Source organism: Anser cygnoides, chromosome Z (assembly GCF_040182565.1).
Source record: "Anser cygnoides isolate HZ-2024a breed goose chromosome Z, Taihu_goose_T2T_genome, whole genome shotgun sequence".
NCBI classification, from domain to species: Eukaryota; Metazoa; Chordata; class Aves; order Anseriformes; family Anatidae; genus Anser; species Anser cygnoides.
In genome coordinates, this window is record NC_089912.1 from 63,985,043 (window position 1) to 64,008,057 (window position 23,015).

Below are 23,015 nucleotides of genomic sequence, written 5' to 3' on the forward strand. Positions count from 1 at the left end.
CTACTTGAGTTTCTGGATCATGAAGTTCCCCTTTCCTACATGTCCATTTAGGATACTTGAAGCTGGATGCTGGGACATGCTAAAGTAGCTCACAGCAATGTGAATTTTGGCAGTATTAAAATGGACTGTGATCTGACGTAAACTGAGAATAGGTACAGCAGAACATCAAAGTATTAAAATTTGTACACTGCTTTCTAGCTACTTAGTAGATGTCTTGTTCTGGGTTTGATGAAACTGATAGGTCTGAGTTGGTAACTCATCTTAAAAGGGAGTTTTTGTTCTTCGATGCTGATATTCAGACTTCATGTGTGTCTATGCTTGACTGCTTTTGGTTTTATTAGCAAAGAGTTAGTAGCAACTAGGAAAAAAAGTTGTTCTGGGCTTTTTCTTCAGATTTAAGAGGAAAAGCAAAACATCTGAACAAACCCTGTCTTGTCAAAATGTGAGCATAACACAATTTGTCTAGGTCAGCTGGTTTAACCAATACAGATCAGTTTTAGCACACTCAGCATAAATCACTTTTTTCTTTCTGCCTGAGTAAAGTGTTTTTTTTTTTTTTCTGTGGACTCATAGATAGAAAATCAGATGGGAACTAGAAAAGTAGTTAGGTCAGAAGGGAAGAGATAGTATGATCAGCCCAACAGCTTCTGGCTTTTGTCTTTTGCAAGTTTTATTTTTAGCTGTGCACAGTCCATGTGATGGGCCCTGTTCCTTTGGAGTCTCTTACTTTCATCTGCATTTCAGGAAGCAGTCACTCAAAGCGGCAGTGTTCTTCAGGATTTTATACTTTTTCCTTTGTCCCTGACTTACTGCAAGAGCTTAGCTATCTATTTTTATTATTAGTATAATTTTTAAAAAAGTGGTTGAAACTTTGTTGGAAGATGAAAGAAAGGCATCTTGAACTTTTGGGTCTTTAACCCACTGATGTCCTTCCACCTGGGCTTTTGGTTTTGGTCCCCCTGGGATGCAGTGTACAGACTGAAAACCTTGAAATGTTGTGCTTATGTGATGAAATGGTATACTGAAGAAGAAAACTTTTTGTCTCTTATTCCCCAGATAAATTCAATACATATGTGACCCTGAAAGTGCAAAACGTGAAGAGCACGACGGTAGCAGTGCGAGGCGACCAACCATGCTGGGAACAGGACTTCATGTTGTAAGTGTGGTGCTGTGCAGTGGTGAGGTGCTTGTGGGATTTGCACTGCCATTTACATGAAGTTGCTGAGAGACTGGTCATCAGACAAGCCCGTAGTAATGACACAGCTCCGAGGTCAAGCAGGGAGTTGAATTTAGCTGGCCAGGCTCAGGATTATGTCTAGTAATGGTCGAGGTAGCCCTGCAATTGCCAGTCAGGTCCTTAGTGGCAAGGCTGAGGTGGAGCTGGAAAGTCTGAGGGTTGGGTCTGGGGTCCATGGGCAGATGTGGGTGCAGCTGTGGCTCAGCTGGAGATGAGCACATCTGCAAGACAGCTGAGGTGAGGACTGAAGGGCTGTAGCTGGGCTTAACTGGAGATCCTGGGCCATGGGAAGAAGGTGTGGGTGGAGGCCCCCGATGAGGCTGGTCAGGGTAATTAAGACCTGTTAGTGCACTCAGGGCTTCAATGCTGTGATCCTGGTTACCTGTGTGCAGGAGCTATTCTTGATCAGACTTCAGACTTTCCAAGGCTTGCATGTTTTCTGCCATTGGCCTGGTGCCCATGAATGTGTTTTCCAGCTCCCCTACTGCAGCTGAGGGGGCTGTCAGTCCCTGCCACGAGCAGCAGAACTAGTTCCAGCTCTCCCAGGACTTCAGGTGCAGCTGGCACCTGTGATTTGCTCTGGTTCTCATAGTCCTGACACACAGCCAGAGATTTCCCATTATCTTTTAGAATGGTGGCTTTTTTTTTTTTTGTTTGACTCGAGTGAATGAATGGCTCATTGATAGTGCATCTGGTTTTGTTTCTGTAGCTTTGTAAGGCAAAGTGAACAAAGTTTACTAAATCCTCGACACCCAAGTTCTTTTATCTGAACTTGACTTGGACACTGCTGTTAGGTGGGGGAATCATGTTGGTCTTGTGGAATGCAAAGCTGGTGCTGCTGTTTTTGAGTGGAACTAAGGTGTTCATACAGTGTCTGTAGCAAGAGATGCACATGGGGCCTAGTGAGCACGTTATCCAATCCAGCAGCAGTTGGTTCACCTCTGCCAGAAGTGGGAAACTTTTGCCTCTGAGCAAGGAGTTCACCTGGGTCAGTACAGCGTTAACATCAGAGCAGTGCTCCCGTCTCTCTTCTTCTATGGCCGTTGTTTGTTTTTGGAACAGCACCTGAGGTGTGTGCTTCAGGAAGGAGAGTTTGGAGCCTGTCCTTCAGTGTCTGGTGAAACACATGCTCCTGAACTCCATCTGCTCAGCTTTGCAGTTTCTTTTTGCACAGAGGCTGTGACTGCCGCTAACATAAAGCATGCAGGACTGGGGAAAGGTCGGGGCAGGGAATTATACCTGTCTGCCAAGTCCTATACCAGTACCGGAGTTACTAACTCATTCTTCTGTGATTTGTGCTTGAACCATGGGCAGAAAATAGCTTTAAACATGGCCTGGTACCGAGGAGGCTAGTCAGCAGTGATTTAAGCATGGCACTTGTTTGTGTTGGGTGACTGCTCTAGGCTGCTCCTCCTCCTCCCTCTGACAGCTCTTGGAACTGCTCTCTGATTGCAGATAGGAGTTCAGCTAGCATGCTGTCAGGTCACTCTGCTACTCCGTAATTAGTTGCTAGGGGATAGGAAAGCAGAATATTAGCTGAACCACCTCAACATTATCTTCTCTGCTTTAGCCAGGCAACAGTGCAGTTGGGAGGCTTCTTTATAACAAAACCATTTTTTTTTCTCCAAACACAGGAGTTTTTCCCTGAAGGAAGGGTGCTTTTACTGTCTGTTTACCATTTTATAAGGTGTAGTAGAACACAGTGTATCCGAGGAAAGACTTTCTATCCCTGTATGTAGTTTTTGCTTCCTCTTTGTGAGAAATGCTCTTTGTGAGAAGTAACAGTTCAGTGTTTGACACTCTGGGAATGTTTGAGATTTGCTTTTTACCAGATCAGCAAAGCACTTCAGTGTTGTCTTTGGGGACATCTTCTAATTTTGAAGCAGCTTTAAACGGGCTGCATACTTGCAACAAGCACCTCTGAAGTGAAAGTACAAACTGTGATGTTAGAACATGATGATTTAATGAGTGTTAAAGTTGTTAGAAATGTCTTTCCTTTAAATTCTGTGTGCGTGTGAGAAGGGAGGGACACCAAGTTAAAATCTCTTTTGTTCTTTGAAGCTATTCTGCGTCTAACCAGAAGGTGGAGAAATGGAGACAGTCAAAGGCAAACAAAGCCGTTGCACTGAAAATCCTTTTATTTTTTTAAATCTGGTGACCTGTCCTGTGGAATTCTGTACAGGAACCTGTCAGATGTCTTAAGGTCTTATTATGTCAGTGTATATTGAATCAAAGAATGTAGTTTTACAGTATATCTTTCCTTCTATTCCATTTGTGGCCTCCCACTTGTCCAGCCAACAGAAAATCAGACATTTTTGTTATTTCAGGTTTGTCTGTTCAATCAGATAAAAGTCAGGCTCTCAAGAGGCAAGCAGTGGGAAGGCAGAGCAGTGACAGCACAGGTGGACAGTTCTTAGCTTGGCTGTATGGAGTAGCAACATCCAAAAATAGAGTCACAGAATCATTTAGGTTGGAAAAAACCTTCAAGATCATCAAGTCCAACCATCAGGCTGACCTACTGAGTCCCACCACTAAACCACATCCCTTAGTGCCATGTCCACACATCTCTTAAGTATCTCCAGGGACAGGGACTCCAGCAGTTCCATGGGCAGCCCATTCCAATGCTTGACCGTTTTCTCTGTGAAGAAATTCTGCCTGATATCCAATCTAAACCCCCCCTGAAGCAACTTGAGGCCATTTTCTCACCTCCTATTACTTGTCACCTGAGAAAAGGGACCTCCTTGCTGCAGCCTCCTTTCAGGTAGTTGTAGAGTGATGAGGTCTCCCCTCAGCCTCCTCTTATCCAGCCTAAAAAATTTGATGTCAGTGTGCTTTGCTCTGGCTGTAGGATTTGTTTTGAGCCTTATAGACAAAACATTCTCTTATGAAGTTGTAAGGAATCTCTGGGACAAAGCGTAAATATATGCTGGGATTTGCAGTGGTTCTTTTTTGGCCAAGATGACATTCTACAGAAATTAGTGATTAGCTAATTTCTTTTTTAAACTTAGCATGGATGCATTTGACTGCACAGAAGGACAGCAAACAGCAGCACTCTGTGCCCAAGATACTTTTGGGGATTAGCAGTTGCACAAGGAAAAGTCCTGAGCTCAAAAAAGTGGGAGCTACAGCCTTTGCCTATAGATGGGACAATGTTGTATCAATGGACAGATCAGGATTCTTCTGTACTCCATTGCTTTTACCAACATTCAGGCTGTGCACCTGTTTATGCTGTTCTTATGCTGAATTTGTGATGTATTCTTCGCTCACTGAGAGGGAAAACAATTATTATGTCCAAGAATTTTGCACTCAGTGGTCATGTGGCCAGAGCGGTCGTGCTGCCAGAGACTTGCGTGGCTCAAGGCCTTGCAGTGCCCTGCAGAGGAACAAGCCAGCACTGGAACAGAAGCAGCGAAGTGTGGCCCTGTGCAATAGGTAGTGCTGCTACTGCAGCATAGCTGTGTTTGGGACTTACTCTTGGCATGTGGCAGCTCTGGAATATGTATTAGCATGTTTGGACCTGACAGAATATGCTTGTGTTGCTGAGGGTGAGGATACACCTGCTTTGTTAGAAATGGGGTAGCTGATGACAAAGAATTGCTCACCCCTATATTTCAGCCCAAGATATATTTCATCTTCCTGTGCACATAGCCATTGAGATAATTTTCCAACAGGCAGTCCATGCATGAGATAGTTCATGGTTTTATTTTGGAGTCTTTATGTAGTTGGTGTTAAATTTTGAGAAAATGCTCATTAGGAATTCGTTATGAGCATGAGCTGCCTTGGCCACACACTTCTGGAAGCTGTCTGCAGCTTGACACAGCTGTGTGGAAAGAGTTCACTGGGATAATCATGTTGGTAGTGCAGAATGTAAAGTGGAATGGTTTTGTGTTCTTCTTTTTCCTCACCTGTGCTGCCTTTTCCTTTCTTGCAGTGAGATCAGTCGGCTGGACCTGGGCCTAATTGTTGAAGTATGGAACAAAGGACTTATCTGGGACACCCTGGTTGGGACCGTGTGGATTGCTTTGAAAGCCATTCGTCAATCTGATGAGGTTAAGCTGACACAAACTTTATTTTTACAACTCCAATGTTGATAGTTAGTGTTACAAATCTAGTCTGGTGCAGCTCAGGACTGTGCTTCTCAGCAGAACTTCCACTTGCAAAGTCAAGAAGGTTGTCTGAGGGAAGAGGGCTGTGTGAGCATGACTGTGTGTGGGGTATGTTTTTTTTTTTTTTTTGGACGAGGTTCCCAACAGTGAGATCAAAACTGAACTTAAGTAGTTGTCTCTGGTCTTATATGTTAACTCAGAAAATAGGGCTTAATCTGTTAAGGAACATGTATATTTGACATGTGTCTGAGGTTTTGAGGACCCTTTAGTCTGATGCTCAAATTTCTGTAAGTTCCTGCTGAAGGGGGTGTTATAATTATTATGATAACAGACAAGCTGACTCTCAAGGCAGGCCCAGAACGTTGTCCTTTTTTTTTTTTTTAAATTAAGGGTGCAGTGTTAAGATGTTTTCTAGTGGTGCTGATATGTACTGAAAAAAAAGTAGGAAATAAGATGCACTGATATCTATAACTCCTCTATCTACCAAAATTGGTAGTTCTGTGTTTCTTGCAGCTAAGTGGGATGGTTTTTTTTTAAACCTCAAATTTCAGGTCATTTAATTAAAAAATTACTGAATTTGAGCAGGGAGAGGGAGTTTATATTGTCCATAAAAAGAAAAGGGTGTGGATGCCCACTAGTGTGGCCAAAAGGCATAGCTGATGCTCGATTCCTCTGGCTGCCCAGGTACTCCCTGCTGACTGCCTTTGAGTACTTCTTACCTTTGCAGTTCTACTTAAAACATTAGTAGGTCTGTTGTGAGGTGTTTGCTTCTCATCTTTATAAAGGCCTTTAGGACTTGGAAGCCAAAACTGCCAGCACATGCTGTATGGATGTCATTAGGTGTTAAAAGCAGGTACTATGTCTTGATAATACTGTGCGGAGGCTCTTCCTGGAGTTTTTTATCTTAACAAATGTGTGACAGGTTGCTCCAAAAGGACCTGTCAGACTTTAAACTTCATCTGTGGCTTGTGATTCACAGGAAGGTCCTGGGGAGTGGTCTACGCTAGAGGCAGAAGTTGTAATGAAACACGATGAAATCTGTGGAACCAAAAATCCGACTCCTCACAGAATTTTGCTGGACACGAGATTTGAATTACCTTTTGGTGAGTGCATTTCAGTAACTTACCTAGGGCACTGACAGCGGAGATAAAGTGTCTGGGAGCAACCTGAGTCATAAAATCAAGTTGTATGTATTTGCAGTTCTGTCAAAATAGTTCAGTACAGATCAAATTGCTGCTGTTCATTTCATGTTTGGCTACTTTCTAACTTACAAGATAAGAATCAAGAGGGAAGATTTGAAGGTCTCAGAGTGCTGGAATGTTTAGACTAGCAGCAGTTTAAGAAACCACTAGTAATATTTCAGGATTGTGCAGTCAGACATTTTGTTCCTGAGTGGGGAACATTCGCTTCTTTGAATCTAGACACATGTGGCTCTGGAAGAGGTCAAGTTTGTTGTTAGAGCTGTTTAGAATGAGCTGTATGTGCTAGCTGCACTTATACCCTGCTAAAAGCATGCAGTTTAGTTAGTGGAACATTAATGTTTAGAGCCCCTGAACGTTATCATTAACAGGGTATGTAAATAACTTGGTGTCATAAGAATTACTGCCTTTTGGGAAGTTACTTGTTGTTGAAAAGTACAGAATGTGGAAAAACAGCTATCTGGAGCAAACCCATCTTAAGTAAAGGTGTGTGGGTTTTTTTGTTGTTTGTTTTTTATTTTATTTTTTCTGAATGAGGAGGTGGGAGAACCAAAAGGAAGGGCTTAGCCTAGACTGCATCCAAGGCATTTATAGAGCTCTTCCCAGCTCTTACCAGACCATTAGAACAGAGATGATGTTCTGGGGGCTTGTGTGTGTGCGTTTTATTTGTTTTTCCCTTTCCTTTCCTGCTTTAGGCCCTTTAGTGTTTTTTAAATGCCTGTCATTGCTGGCCTCATCTCTTTTTTTTTTCTTTTTTTTTTTTTTAACTAAGTCCTTGGCAGAGTTGAACAATTTGATTTGCTCTAAGGACTGGTGGAGCATTTGTACACCCCTTGGCATTTGGCCAGCAACTGCCAGGATCGGCCATCTGTTGTGGAAAGAAGTTAGGTCATCTACTAGTCTCATAAACCTCCCTTCCTGGTGCAAGGGAGGATGTGGGCTTTGGTCCTGTGGCACTAAAATCGATATAAATTGCATCTTGTGCTCTGAGAGCTACGCTGAGTGTACTGTTTCAAGTGCACAACTGGCTGGATGGTGCAGTTAGGGTGAGTGTAGTGTACTGTAAAGGTAGCAGGCACTGCTCTTTACAGCCCAGTGTGTAAAGGGGAGAAGGTGTCTGACATCCTAAGCTGTCTGATGCTGGTGTGGAGACATCCCTATTCCTCATAAAAACTCTGCTGGTGATTCACTGCTGTCACACTGTCAGTGGGAAGTTCATTGACTAGGGGGATTGGACCTTCTTTCGGAACAATCCCTTAATGCATTAACTTGGAGAAGGACAAGTACAGGCTTGTACAGATAAGTTTTTGTTACTGGGCTGAACAAACATAAAATTACGTATAAGGAAAAATTCCCTAGGGAAGAACTCTGATATGTTGTCAGCGTGTTCTCTTTGACAGCACACTTTAACTTTTTGTTGCTAACTTTTCAAGATGCAGTAAGTCTTGATATCCTCAAACAGGAAAGTTTCATTTCTGCTGAGGTCAGCTCTAAAATGGTACCTGAGGATGTTGCCGTGGATCCCCATGGATTAGTGCTTTCTAGTGATCCATACTGGACCTTGCAGTCAGGAACTGTGCTGTGGTTTTCTTTGTTGGTGGTTTGTTTGGATTTTGGTGTTTTTTGTTTTAATTTTTTTGTTTTTAAAGAGGCAAAATTAACTTTTTTTTCCTAAAAATATCAGAATTATGGAGCTTTTTTCCCCAATTTACTTCAGCAGCATGTAAGCTTTATTCTGAGTGTGGCCAGGTGACACTGAATGAAGCACCGTCTGTCACTCTACCACTTTTAGCTGCAGTGCTGGGTAGATCCTGGGTAGGTTTTCTACGCAGAGCTTACAGATATAGCTCAAAACTGTTGCATTCAGCACAATTTCACAGTGTCCCCAGCTAACCCTGATTCATTGCTTATGCTGACGCCCACTGCTCTGTCCTACGCATTAAACTCCTGTGGATATTTGCATAACCCTACGCAGGTTGAAGAACTACTCTCTCCGTGAGATTTCCATTTGTAAAGTTTTGACAGATGTAGGCATTGTCACTGTTGTGCTTTACATGGTACAACAAGGTACAACAGTTGCTGCTGTCCCACCATGTCCACATCTGGGATTTATTTTTTGAGATGCTGTAAATCAGAGACTAAGTTCTTTTTTGTTTGTTTGCTTGTTTTTTCATTCAGTTGGGGATTTAATGACATATAAAATCCATTCTCTGAAAACAATAGGCAATGGTGATCTCTTACAAGTGCTGGAAAAATGTGCTTAAAAGGTGGGCGTGTGTATGATTGTGTGTAAAATTTCTATGGATTTCACTCATGCTTTTTGAATTCTTCTTCACTTTGATTCTTATTTGAAAAGGGAAGGGGCAGAATGCAAAAGAAGGAGCTGGAAAGATTTTAGCATCTCCTGACTGCACATTCCCTTTCTCAGGAGGTGACGTGGTAGTGTCAGGAACTTTCTCAGAGCTGAGTGTTACTGTAGTTCAGTGACCTTCCTATACTAGGAAGCGTCTCTCATTGTAAACATGGTCAATTGTGGGCCACAGGCTATGACTTTAATGCAAAATAATGGCAAACTGATTTCCAACTGCAGAGGGACTTTTGTGGATAGCTGCTGTAGCTAGTCCTCATAGTGGATTGCTTGGGATTGGCTGTGATGCTCAAATTTAGGGGTCTTGGCTTCTCCAGCTGTATTTGCAAAAGTACTGGCTCATCAAGAAGGTAATGCCAGGTCTGCTTCCTCCTCAACCCTTATTTTATTCACCATCCCACTTTGCTTTATCTATCTAACTCTAATCTCTGTATCCATTATATACCTAAGAATAGGGGAGCACAGCTGAAAAATAACAGGAATGTGAGGTTAAATTTAAACTTTCATAATTTTCCTGTGTTATGACAAGAGGAACAATGGCATTAACTTGTGCTGTGGGAGGTTTAGGTTGGCTATTAGGAAAAAATTCTTCACTGAAAGGGTTGTGAAGCATTGGAACAGGCTGCCTGCTCAACTGTAGTTGAGTCACCATCCCTGGAGGTCTTCAGAAAACGTGTAGATGTGGTGTCTGGGGACATGGTTTAATGGTGGACTTGGCAGTGCTAGGTTAAAGGTTGGACTAGACGATCTTAGAGGTCTTTTCCAACCTAAAAGATTCTGTGATACCATGATTTATTTTATTTTATTTTTATTTTTTAATGTGAGGAGAGGAGCAATTGACCATTTTGATGTGGGGTGAAATATTGGTTCTTTGGGGCAAATGTTTAGCCTTCTGACAGGGAGAGAACACAGCAAGGGTAGCTAAAGGCAAGGCTGGCAGCTGCTACCTTCTCATCTAAGTTCATTCTGATGGTACTTGTAAATGATCTCTGTTTTAAAAGAATGTGAATTTCTGATGGCTTTTTATGTTCAGACGGTATCAAAAAGTGAACTTTACTCTGCAATTCGTGTTTTGGAATGTGTTACATTTTGTGATTTTTTTCAAGTATAGGAAAAACAGACTTCCTGTAAACTGTTACGTGGTACAGAACCTGGATTTAACAAATGATGAATATTAAATGTAATAGAGTGTTTTCTCCCTGCTAATCCACTCAACACAGGACTCTTGTTTTTGCTGTTTTGTTTTTGTTTTTAAACAGTATTTTAAAATTATGTTCTACAGAACCAAAAAATCTAATTCTGAAAAGTAGGATTTCATGAAGAAAATTAAGAATGTTAAGTAAGTAACAAGAATTTAGTGACTTTTCTCTTTCTGATATAAGACAAGTGATCATTTGTAATGCATCTATTATTTGTTCCCTTGCTTTCTACGCCAAATGCTGAAATAACAGGAACTTGACACAGCTATATTGAAAGGCTTTTATTATGGAGTGTGAAAAGTTGTCAGCTTGTGCCGTGTTTTGTAATGTCCAGCAAAGGATGGGAGCATCAGCTAGCTGTGTGAAGGCTTCTGCTGCTCTTCCCTGGAAGAATGCCGCTGCCTTTCTTAGAACTTCGTTTTCAGTTTGTCCTTCGAGACAAGGGCAGAGGCTGGTTGAACAGCTGGAGGTACTGAGCGTGTGGGATCTTCCTCTTGGGAAGACAGTGTCTGCCCGTATCATCTCCTCCAGCAGTGCTTCCCTTCTCACGCTGACTGCACGTCTGCTGCCATTGCCTGTGGGGTAGAGAAAGAAGAACTATGAGGTGGTTTAGGCTCTTTTTTCCTGCCCTCTGAGACTTGGAATCGTGAAGGGAGGTAGCTCAGCTCACAGCCTCTGCATCGCTCCTGGTGGATTTGCTGAGGAGCCCTCCTGTAGCTGGGGGGCTAGCAGGGGGGACTCTTCATGCCTGCATGTTTATACTGTCTTGTTTTTATCAGCTGGAAACTGCTGCTTTAAGTCCACACGGGGAACTAAATAGATCGTTGATCTGCCGTGAAAGTTCTTAAGTCAGCAGCTCTGTCACTGTAGACGTAATGTTTTAATAAGTGTGTTTGCAGTGACACTTGGGAACATTGTGTATCACATTTTGTTTCCCGGGTGAAGTCCTCCTGGCTGTTATAGATGCAGGAGAACCTGAGCAACGTGTGTGCACACGTGCAGCTTGTGCTGCTTTCCAGGCCTGCTAAAATGCATCTGTAACAAAACGGTGTTCTTCCCTTTGGCTGTGCTTTTGTACTTTTTCCGTCACTTCTGGCTACTCTGTTTCATTTAGGTTAGGTGATGCACAGAAATAACGTACCCCAGGCTACTCATATCTACTTATTTAAAGTGTTTCAATATGTTTAGCTGGAGCTTGAAAAGTTTGCGAGGGATTATAAGAGGGGAAAAAGAAAAAGAACAAATACATAACACCGAAAAGGTAAAGTCCTTGGTGTAAAACATGATTGCATATACAGTGAGGTTAGTACAAAAAAGCCAGTCTTTCTATTTCCTGGATTAAATTGCTCTTTTTGGTTCCACCTGGTATGTTTGGGATTCTTCCCTGGTGTATTTTCTCCTGGTACTCTGGAGATGGGTGACAGCTAAAAGCAGAAAGGAGTGCAAGAGTGTGCTGATGCTGCTAGTGGTAGTACCTGATGCAGACAGCCAAGAGATTTTTTTTCCCTTTTTCAAGTGAACATATTTTTAAGTGTTTACCAGGCTTGGGGTTGGGAAGCAATCATCTCCTAAAAAGGGCTGGTGAGACTTGTTGTAGTCTCTGTTGCTCCTGGTGATATAAAATGACCTTTCTTTGGGTCATCCAGAAATTAAACTTTGTTAATGCCCAGTTCTGTAGTGGAACAACAATATAACTTGTTAGAACTTCCACATAACCCATTGCAGGTTCCAGATGCAGCTCTTGCCGTATGTTTGGTAGTGTTATTATGGTGCTAGCTTGTGGTGTATGGGGGAAGGAGCAGACCTGAAGCCCTGTCTGCAGTGAGCATCTGTGTGTGGTGGGCTGCGGTGCCGGGCACTGGACTGTCAACTAAATGTCCCCTGCCAGCCTTATGTTCTGAAATGTTTGATCTTGGAGAAACAGGATGACTGAAAGTCATCTTCTCTAAGAACGCACCAAAGTGTGAGCATTTGAAATACCAACTCAGTAATGATTCACGTTAATCCCTATAGTACAAAGCATTTTTGTGCTCTTTTAAAAATAACAAACTGCCTTCTTGATGGGAGGAAACAGTTGTACACTAAGACAGGTTGGAGCAGCTTTCTCCACTGATCAAATCTGATCCTTCTCAGGAATGAGATAGATATATCAAGGTAAGGAGGCAGCTTTTTTTTTTTTTTAGAAACTTTGCTGGTGTGGAGAAGTCTCCTCTGATGTAGTGAGTGTGTGCTGCCACAGACTTTTCGAGATGCTGCTTTTCAAGTGTGAAATTGTGCTGTTTAGAGGCAATTTTACCCTGTTCCCCTATTTAGAAGCTCAGTGGCTATGTGTGAGTTGCACAGGATAGAGTACTTAAAATGCATTTGGCTCCTGAACTATAGCAGTTTGGGTCTGTGCCAGGCTGTTTCTAGTAAGATATTTGGAGTAAAGATGCTTTTAGTATTCACATCACTCCCAGCATGGGAGCATGCTGATCTGCATCTACCCATCAGGTGGAGTAGATATTCTTTGTTGCTTTATTGGGAACTGTACAGAAAGAGAAATGCTTAGGTCTACAAAGGCTTTTTAGTGAGAGCTTGTGAAGACTCTCATTCCTCCGGAAAGGCGAGGAACTGGGGCTGGGAAGAGAGGAAGCCAGGCGAAGGCTTGTATGAAATGTGTCGGGGGGGAGATGCATTTATTTTACTTACAGCACTTATTCTCCTGGCACATGCCCCAGCCCTGGGCTTGCTACTTGAGGAAGAGCTCAGTTGGCACAAGGTGATGTTCAAGGAGCAGAGCAAGGAGCTCTGGACCAAGCCCTCCCAGAGTGGAAAGAAGCTTTTGTGCTGAAACTCCTGGTTATTGCAAGCTAGAGCTCTCTAAGCAGGAATCTTCCTGGCTTGACCTCAGATACACCTCGTCAGCACCATGTATGTGCCTGGTGAATGAATTCTCGCTTGAACCTGGCCATGGTCTCCGGACCTGCCTGGCTCACATTGCTCGGGAGCTGTAGGACAGGGCCCTGGCTGGCAAGTCCCTGCCCTGCTGGCCGTGGGATCCCCCTCGCCTCCCCTCCCGTAGGGAGCATCCAGCCCTTGGTGCTCCCTGACACCAGGAGCCCAGAGAGACAGGGATTTCAGCTTTCAGCAAATGATGGCAGTAGGAGCAAGGGCAATAAAGCTTGCGACCTTTCTGTGTTGATGTTACAGTAAGAGGCCTCAGGACGCTAGGGTACAGGTCTTCCCATCCCCTCTTTGTTCTTGTTCAGCAGTTTTGTTTCTCTGCCGTATGGCCTTGCTCCTCCTGTTTACTGAGCACGTTGTCAGTGGAGTGCTTGGCTGGCATCAGATGGCCTCTTTTTGGACTAGTTCAGCTTCTTATCTTGTAAGCTAAAGTTAATGTAGCAGAGTAACTTGGGCTTGTAGTCGAAGCTGGGTAGTGATGTAGGAGCTGGCTAGTGGATGTAGGCTTGTAAGCATCATCGTCTGTGAACTCTGCATTAGGGATCTCCATTCTCTGCATTCCAAAGACCCAGCTTCAACAAAACAGGTGATTAAGGCCAGACACAAATGGATGGGGAAACTAAAAATAGCAATAAACTTACTTCTCAACTTTTTTTTATTTAAAAAAATCAGTAATTCTGTCTCATTGAGCGTTTATTCTTCTGAGCAGGTAACTTGACTGAAATTTATTGTTTCATGTTTAAAGTTTGCTGTGAAGTAGCTGTATGGCCATTAGTATTAATGACAAGAGGGTCCCTAAGGTCAAAAAGACATCCTTAAAACAGCCATTAGCTAGACCATGGCAGACGTTATTGCTGACTTGTGTAAGAAGCTGTTTTGCTAGAACAGCAGCAAACCTGTGCTAAAAATCTGTTAGCTCTGTTTGTAAAACAGGCATCTTGGATACAAGATAGGAACAACAAATACAAGAGGCATACGGTGCTCCTTGTTGCCTGGGTGTGCAGCTAAACTGATGTCTATAAGAAAGCATAGAAGCCTACCCTGAGACCAATGCAGTTTCTGCTGTGTTGATATTAATCCATTGCTTCGTTCCTCCTATGTCTCCTTGGTCTAGATTTCACGTTTCTGGATTTCTAGATTTTATTTTAATTGTTTTGGCTGTAATCTTTAGTCCTCAGTTTGAGGTTTTTCTTCATCTTTTACAGATGTGATGACTTTTGAGTACAAAACTCCATATTTTTTTGTAACATTTGGATTGCTTCAAGTCCTTGTTGGAGTTTCTTGTCTTCCTAAATCTCTTTGGGTCCAATGCTCAGTGCAGTTAATTGAAGTCCTCATTCTAGATGTATTCTGTTCAGATAACCTTTGAATGTCATCCCTAATTTGCGTGGAGCTCAAGGTTTTTGTGCAACTGTGATCCACAGCTCTGAGGATCAAAAGCATCTATGTTTTTCTATAATTCCCATAATTATTGAAGACCCTCTCATGTTTCTCCTACTTTGTTTTCTAAGAGCATATAACAACAAAGCAATGTAGTACGCATCAGAAAGAGCAACTGACTCTGTGTATTATAATTAAAATAAATTACTTTGATCTCCCTGCAAGAAAAGAGAAACAAATTTTCTCTTTTCTGCTTAATGCAGGTTTTCTTGACTCAGGTACTGGGTTTCTAGTGCCCTAAAACTTTCTCAGGTGGGGACTCTTTCTATTCTTCTTGCCTGGGTGAGACTCATTTCATAAAAACTGTTGTGTTTTTTTTTTTTTAAAGTGTAGGCGTTTGTTCATAGTCCAAGGAAATACCTACTTCTGAAACTTTAAATTCTGTGAAATCTGGAAATGTTCTTTTTTCTTGTTGAAAGATGTTTATGTTTCAGTACAGTGGCTGCTATTTTCTCCAGATATTTTGGGGTCATCCTCTTTATAAGAGGGTAGTTTGTGTGGTGGAGGGGACACATCTAACCCTTTGAGTCTAAGAAGCAATAGATACCTGGTCCTTTCTGAAATCATTGTTTTTGTTGCCTTTTTTCTTTTTAATTTCCCATCCCAGTGAAATGTTCATCTGCCAATAAAACTTTTTCTTGTTTCTCTGAGGAGCAAGAGTGGATGTAACTCTCAAAACTACCTTTTTATCAGGAGACCCTCCCAGCCTACCTCTCTATGGGTTCTTGTCTATGCATATTGTTGAGGCCATATTCATGGGGTACAGTTTGTTTCAGGAAAGTGAACTTGTTTTGCAGCTAAGATGTTTACACCTAACTAGGTACAAGAAAGTGTGAAGGTTACAAGAGATTGGAAAACTAGCCTAAACGGTATTATGCTCCTCTTCACTTGTCAGTGTTTGGGATGGTGAGGCTTATACAGTTGGTGGTGTCTAGCTGGAGCCATCCCTACCTCTGCCACGACCATCCCATATGAGCTCTGAAGTTTTCTCTTTTTCCAGTGATTTTACACCCTTCTTCCCCTATCCCTAAATAATTTATCTAATTCTCCTGGATGGGGAGCCTGACTGATGCTTTTCTTTCAGTGGGTTATTTCCCTTGGTGCAGTGCCCTTCTTGCTCTATTCCTTAGTCACAGTTTGTACCTGACTTGCCTTGGGTTAAGCTCTCCTCAGCACTTCGTCTGCATCTCCAGGGGTGCCCTCTGAGAGATGAAGTCTTGAGTGGCAGATTTTTGTGTTCTCTTCAAACCGTTAGGACGCTGCATTACTTCAAAGTGTGAAATAAAAAATAGTTCCCAAAACAAAGGTGGTAATGCCTGCTACGTTCTGTCAGTCATTAACTTGGTAAACCTCCTGGAAGGTAAAAGGGTTGTTGCGGTTCATTTCCCAATGAAGTTGCATTGTGCTGTAGAAACAGGAGTGTGCTTCCATATGAATATAACTGTCTGTAGCACTGTTCATTTCGTCACAAGATCTGGCTTACTACCTGCAAAGAAAAACAAGAGATTGTTTCCTTTTTTTTTTTTGCTACATTTGTGTCATACCAAGTTTTTGTGTAAGATGTGCTATCCAAAATGACTTCTTGTTCTTTTGAAGTTATAAAAGCCTCCAGAAGAGGCTCTTGATCTTGCTATGTATTATTAAGTATCTAGCAAGTGCATTATTATGAAGTGGCTCTTCATACAACTAATACTTGAATTAAATATCATATGAACCAGTCTTATTCTTTGTGACCTTTGTGCAGTGTACATTTGGTTAATTGGCTTTAAACAAGAAAGTAATGTAAGTGCTGAACTGTGTATTTAGAACATTTATTTTCTGAGTGCTAGTACAGGCCAATCTTGTTGCTTCAAAATTGTGTGGTATGTTTTTTTTTCTCTTGTGGTATGCTCTTGGAATACCCTCCCTGTTTTATTGCTTCTGGTGGTAAATGCAGACTTGACTGGCTAATAAGATGGTGTGGCTTGTTCTTCTGTTACAGATATCCCAGAGGAAGAAGCCAGATACTGGACCAGAAAATTAAAACAAATAAATTCTCTGGGAGATGATGAGGTAAATATCTGAATTAAAAGATGAAGGTAGTCCTGAATCCCTTATATCTTACTTTCAGTCTTTGTATTAGATCTCTGTGATTGCTAAGGTAACTACTAAGTGTTCATTGTTTACAAGTTTTCTGTGGACTACTTGCAGAATGGTTTTCCCAAGTGTACTGTTATTGTTAAGCAGAGAAATGTTTTTCCCTGCATTGGGGAAATGCTCACATAGTGAGAACTGCTCAGTTGTTGCACATACACTCAAAAGAAAGTTAACATCATGCTTTAACTCACAAGTGAGTGAAACATTTTTGACAGGCTATGATAGGTTCTCTTCATTTGTGAAATCAAATCAAAAAGGATTTTTTATTGCAGTTAGCTTCTTCTGGGAAGAAGACAAAACAAGATACTGAATCTTTCTTGGATCAGAGAGTGCTGGAGGGAAAACTTTTGTCCAAATCCAGTTGTTTGTGGCTCAGTTTATGAATCTTGTACTGTAATACCTGCTAGCTATGATTTTGATTTTCTGGGTTTTCTTAGTATGTACTTGGCTAAGCCACTACAAAATGAAAAGTTGTGATTTTTATTAGAGAACCTGGAACGTTTATATTAATAAAACCTTTATTTACACTTCATACTATGGTACTGTCTGCAAAGCAGGACTTGACATAATTATGTCTGTACCAGAAGTTTAGCATTTCTTACCTCTCATGTGTTGATGCCAACACCAGTGAGTAGAAGTGTGGGGCTTGCTTAAACTCTTAGTAAGTCTCATTCCTTAGCAAGATATCTTGCAAAATGTTCTGTCAGTGACTTTAGGAAATTTTTGTTCTGGGATTTTTCATCTCCTCTTCTCCACTCCTTATTTGAGTCATCGGGTTTACTGTGTAGATGGAGAAAAACAAGGTGGGTTTTCTTTTTGACTGAGAACAGACCAGTATTTGGGTCAATAAAAGCATAATTGCTTGAAGGCAACCTCTCCTGCCTTCCTAGAAGTTTGAGAACCTCTTGGAGCTGATGAGAAACTAAATGAATGATTTTGTGTGTCAGTGATACTGCTGTGGTGCCTCCCTGCTCCTGTGGACTGTAAGCAGAAGCCTGTGCCAGGTACTTCAGTGAAGCATAGATGCCCTCTAGTGTTTCACTGAACCTGAATTTGCTGAACGATGTCCCGAGCTTTGTGAGACTCTCCTTCCCTTGGAGTGCTGCCCATCTGCATGTGAAGTGCATGCTTTCACCACATATTAGTAACAAAATCATGCCTCTGTATTTGTGACATAACAATCACAAATTTATTATGAATGTTTCCTTTCACCAGTGAGAACGTGAAAAATGTAAGAACGCTTCTCCCATGTCTGAAGGTGACCCAGAACTGGGATACCTTCCTTGTGGATTCCCCTAATTTGCAGTGACATGTAGCTCTGGAACTTCCAAGGCCAGAGGCAGTATCGTTGTGTTTAAAAATGCTTGATCGATTTTTTTTCTGTAGATGCCAGTTGCTATTTGAACTCACCAAGGTCAGTTACACAGCAAGGAATTCAGTAACTTAATTGTGCATAGCCTGAAGAAATACCTTGTTTGCTCTGAGCAAATAAACCCTTTGTTGTGAAACCAGGTGGGAGCAGGTTTTTTTTGGAGAAGCTGAATGACTGATCCTCATTCATTCACCCTGTGCCACTCAGCTCCACAAACCTCTCCTTCTGCATGGCTTTTGGGCTGCAGAGTCCCAGTCCTACAGTGGTATTTCATGCAGGAATGTGTCTTTATCTTTTCTGTGCATTAAGGTTAGCTATCTTTGCTTGAGACAATGGATGAGCAGACTAAAGTCACACAAAAACATTTGAGATGCAGGTTCATATGTAGTTTGCACTTGGTGTTATGAAGTGCTTTCTGGTTGCTACTCCTGCAAACACTTAATGTTCAGTTTCCATTTTGGGCCTGCCGATAGCCATTGGGTTAATGCCTTAGAAAGGACAAACTACTGCTATTTTTGGATCCAAGTACGATCATTCAGGACCGTTGCTGTCCTGTGCCACTGAAATTGCTCATTGTCAGACTTCCTTTCATCATTTTGTCAAACAGTCAGCGCTATGAGATCCAGTAGTTCTTGTTTTCACAATCCTGGATAACTCATTGAGGTGGCAGTTTATTGATGATAGGACTAACTGCCTCTCGGGATCACTTGTGCATTTTAAATAACACAGATTTGAAGATAACCACAGCAAAAATCTGCAGATTGCTGCCCTCCATGTAATGGACTGGTCATTAATCCCTACCAAATCCATGGAGAGGCTGTCTGGCAGTTCTGTTTTGCTCAGATTGCACCACCAGGTCACTGAGGTTGCCACTTCCTTTGTCTTTAGACCCTTTATACTTAACAAAGACTGTTATTGTTTTGCCCAATTGTCCTAATTTTCCTTGTATCTCTGTATAATGCAACACAGAGGAAAATAACAAAATATGACCACTGGCATTCCCTTAGGGAACACTTTGATGCTGTACCAAACAGCTTTGTAAAAAGTCAGAGTTGGTTAACTGAAATATGTTACTGTTTCTAATTTAGAATTAAATGAGACGTTAAAATTCTTCGCTTTGGACATACAAACTCTTCAGTGATCCACTGTATGCGTTGGATAGGAAAACATTGTGTTACTGCCCTGCTGGGCACACTAATTATCCAGCCACTTCAGTCTCCTGGTGTAATGTTGCTGTGAGCCCACACTTTGTTTTTGAACTGTTGAAATCGTACTAGAGTGTATAAAACATAATGGACTCGTGCTTGGTTTTGAGCTCCTCATAATAGTAACATTATGAGAATCAAATCTTTTATATGTCTAATTTGAGCTCTCCGAACTCAGAATAGGCCCAGTGCTTGCAGTAAAGCAAACATTACCTTAACCAGATGTGCAGTTTTTAACACCTGGTTTTGGCATGAAAAGGGAGAAGGCATCTGGGAGTATATTTGAATATGGATATTAAGGTAAATACTTAGCACTTTGATGCCACCACAGCTGTTTTCTCTGAAGTGTGGCATGTCATACTCCAAAATCTGTTTCATGAAGTTACCATTTGCTTCCTTAATGGGGTTTCTTCTTTTTTTTTTTCTTCAGTATTCCTTTCAGGAGGAAGTCCAGAAGAAACCATTGCCCAGTGCTGCCTCCCAGTGTTGTAAGTTAGGCTTTATTTTTTTCCCTCATTCTGAGTGCTCAATTTCCTTCTCTGTTTAGTTATAAAATGATGGTACATCTGAACAATAATTTCTTGTTTGAAATGCTTAAATGTCTCTGTAGCAAATAAATTTTGTTGGCTATGAAAAGATCTGCCCCCAAAAATTGTTGGTGTAAAGCTTCTGATGCTAGAAAGTGAAAACAGGCATTGAGTCACTAATATGTCTGTATGTCCTCATGTGTTAGGAACACAACGTGTTCAAAGTCACCTAGATTGTCAGACTCCTTCAATACCAATGCAAATAAGAAAATTGATTGCTGAATTTCCTTTATATAGCTGAGTCAGGTTGTGTTCTGTTTAAACATCATGTGTTGAAAATTATTTTTGACTTTGAAGTCTTAAGAGGAGAAGAATAGATGGAGTTGGAAGCCCTGCCAGTAGCCTGTTAAAATGCATCTGAGGTTTGTGTACTTGATATTACTTCTAAATGCAGTGATGATGAATGATAAATATTTTACTAATTTCTGCTTATCTCATCTTGCATTTTTTATGCTTCTGAAAACATGGATGGGAAAATAGCATAGTACAAACTGTATCTGATGGTCCGCAAAATTAGATTTCTGAAGCACTGCTTTTAACATATAGTAGATGAAAGCTCAGTGATGTCTCTTATGAATGTCTTATCTACTTTTGATAGCAACATTAATAAAATTCAAGGTTCATAATTTAAACAAATCTTTTATCCTCTACTTAAAATCTTATAAGACTTGCATATTATACTTTGCAGGCTGTTTGTCCATTAGGCTGATGGTAGGATATCTACGAAGCTGTTAACATTAGGAAATGTTAATTACTTTTTTTTTCATGAGTAAAACTAATTTATCTGTGTGCTTTTATTATGTTACCTAAAAAATATCTTGAAGAAAACATGGATGTTATCAATTGCCTAGGAATTCTGAAGGTGTTCTGTAGCTGGAAAATGTACAAGGCTATATGAAAGTATTCCAGCGTTGATAGGCTAGGTAATACCAAATGTATTTTTTTTTAAAGAGTGTAAATACAGAATAAAACACTTGTTAGATAAATTCATATGTGGGAGGGTACAATTGTTTTGTAAGGCCTACAAATAAGAAATATTGGAGAAAGTGTAATACTTGACAAAATCATATTAGCATAGTACACAGAACTCTTAAGTGTCAGAAGGTCAAAGAAAAACAGTCTGATATGAAGTGTCCAAGTAATGAATGTATTATTTGCTGAAATGACTTTCCTGGCTGTGTGCCTTGGACTTTGTTTTTGTTTGAGAGAGGCTGGTCTGATTGACTGTTCTAAATATTGTGAAGCCTAGGTAAATTGGGAGGAATGCTTCCGTGTAGGGAAAGTAGCTGCACCTATTCCCACAGCATGGTGCTTTTACATCCTTAAGCTCTCGAAGCTGGTGTCTTCCCCGGAGGACCAGCTCTCCTCTTGCAAACAGACATAATAGTGAAGAACTACAGATGACCTTTCTGTGTTGCCTGTTAACAGCCTGTGTCTTGCTAAAAAGTGACCTTTTACAACAATTAATTGATTAGAACAATGAATTTCACATAAGAATTAATTTAATCATTCATGGGATTAAAACAGTCATTAGAATTCCAATATTAAATATTTAATAGCAGCATGTGGCTAATGTATTAAAGAATTTTCTAGTAATTCAATAAAGCCTGTGGCACTGCATGTACTTCTGCTTATCTACTGCCTCTGTGAATCCGGCATCTCTGAATATCTAATTGTTTACATGGCCAAATATGAAATAGTCATCTTGATGTAGAGGTACTTTGGGAAAATGAACTTTCCATTAATTATTCTCTGCATAAGAACTGTAAGCTTGCCTGAATGTTGCACAGTCCTTTGGAACTCAAGAATTCAACCAAGAAGATGCATTGACTATGCCTCTGTATTGAAAACTGACCCGACCTTTGCATATGACGCAGGCGCTCAACCCCCTTTTACATAGGAACAGAGTGGGTGTCCTTCCTGAACCTAAAACACATTGAGCACAGAATGTTCTTTCTTAACATGTGGGTAAATAATTGATAGATATATTTTTAGATATAATAAAAATATGCTCAGGAACATTTGTAAGACTCATCTGATTTTCCATCATGAGGTGCTAGCTGAGATCAGATTGCTGCTGGGAACAGGACACGATCATCTGGACAACAGAACTAGGTATCTAGAAGGTGCAAAAAGCTGAGTATAAGTAATTTTTGCCGTGTGAGACTTTGCCTCATCTTTCCAAATACTGAAACAAATAAACAAAACAACCAAACAAAAAACCAACACAACAAAAACCACGACCACAACCCCACTTATGCACCAGAGAGCGATAGCATAGCTTGCATTTCAAGAGGTAACTTTATATCTGGTCTAATTTGGCAGAAGTGTGGGTCAGTCTTGGCCTGACTTGTTGGAAATGGGACCTAGAATGCTCTTCTCTATCCCAGTTAACCTGTATTCCTTGGTGGAACTGCATTATTGTTCAGGGAGAGCACCTGCATGTGCCACAGGTGTTATTTGCCTTCCTGTAGTTGTCAGAAGGCTCTTCTGGCTTCTTTGTTCTGGCTAGAGAAAATCCTACTCTAGCAGGAAGGGTTGTCAGGTTCATTAGATGTGGAAATACTTGCCCCTACATGTTAGGTATTAGATTACAGTTCTGCCCTGTTCTGTGCCTGTGCTCTCCATACATATCTGTCCACTTCTCAAACCACCTTCTCTCATGGTTATTTCCTTATCTTCTGCCTTGGCACAACATCTTGTGTTGCATCGGCAGTACAGAGGGGGAGACGGACGGGGCAGTGTGAGAGAGAAGATAGGGAGGCCATGTCTAAAACCCAACTACTGATCTGTGGCGATGGGTTCTCACTTCTGCTCATTCATGGGCTGCTGCCTTGGCGTCGTGCCATAGGAAATCTCAGTCCAGATTAAGTGCTCTAATTTTTCCAGAGATAATGGAGCTGCCAGTTTCATTCTTGAATGCTGCTTTGTCCCTGGAAAAGTCAAACTCATCATTACTGTTGTAAGAAGCCCAATCCTGCATTACCTATTCTTAAAAGAAGCAGGCAGCTCTGTTGTTGTACACGTCTCTCTAACTGGTCCAGGCACTTCCTGCCTCTTTCTTCATTATACGTGGCCATTTTCTTTTTACTTCTCAACTTCTGTGCTCCTCTATATATTTATTCTGACCCAGCAAGATCACATGCAACCAATTGATTTAAATTTAGTGCTCTCAAGCAATAAGCAAGGCACTATAGTGCCAGTGGATTTTGTAATTCCA

General features: G+C 41.3%; 1 protein-coding gene across 3 annotated transcripts in view; it reads left to right on the forward strand.

Annotated features, from left to right (window-relative positions):
• The window catches only part of LOC106048543 (protein unc-13 homolog B), a 212,313-nt gene that overhangs the window by 26,972 nt on the left and 162,326 nt on the right, over positions 1–23,015 (forward strand). For all 3 annotated transcript variants that reach the window (XM_048053930.2, XM_066987693.1, XM_048053933.2), the window contains exons 3-7: positions 1,057–1,156; positions 5,169–5,286; positions 6,323–6,446; positions 16,477–16,547; positions 19,639–19,696. In XM_048053930.2, the coding sequence (XP_047909887.1) occupies positions 1,057–1,156; positions 5,169–5,286; positions 6,323–6,446; positions 16,477–16,547; positions 19,639–19,696 (471 nt within the window). The remainder of the gene's footprint in view (positions 1–1,056; positions 1,157–5,168; positions 5,287–6,322; positions 6,447–16,476; positions 16,548–19,638; positions 19,697–23,015) is intronic.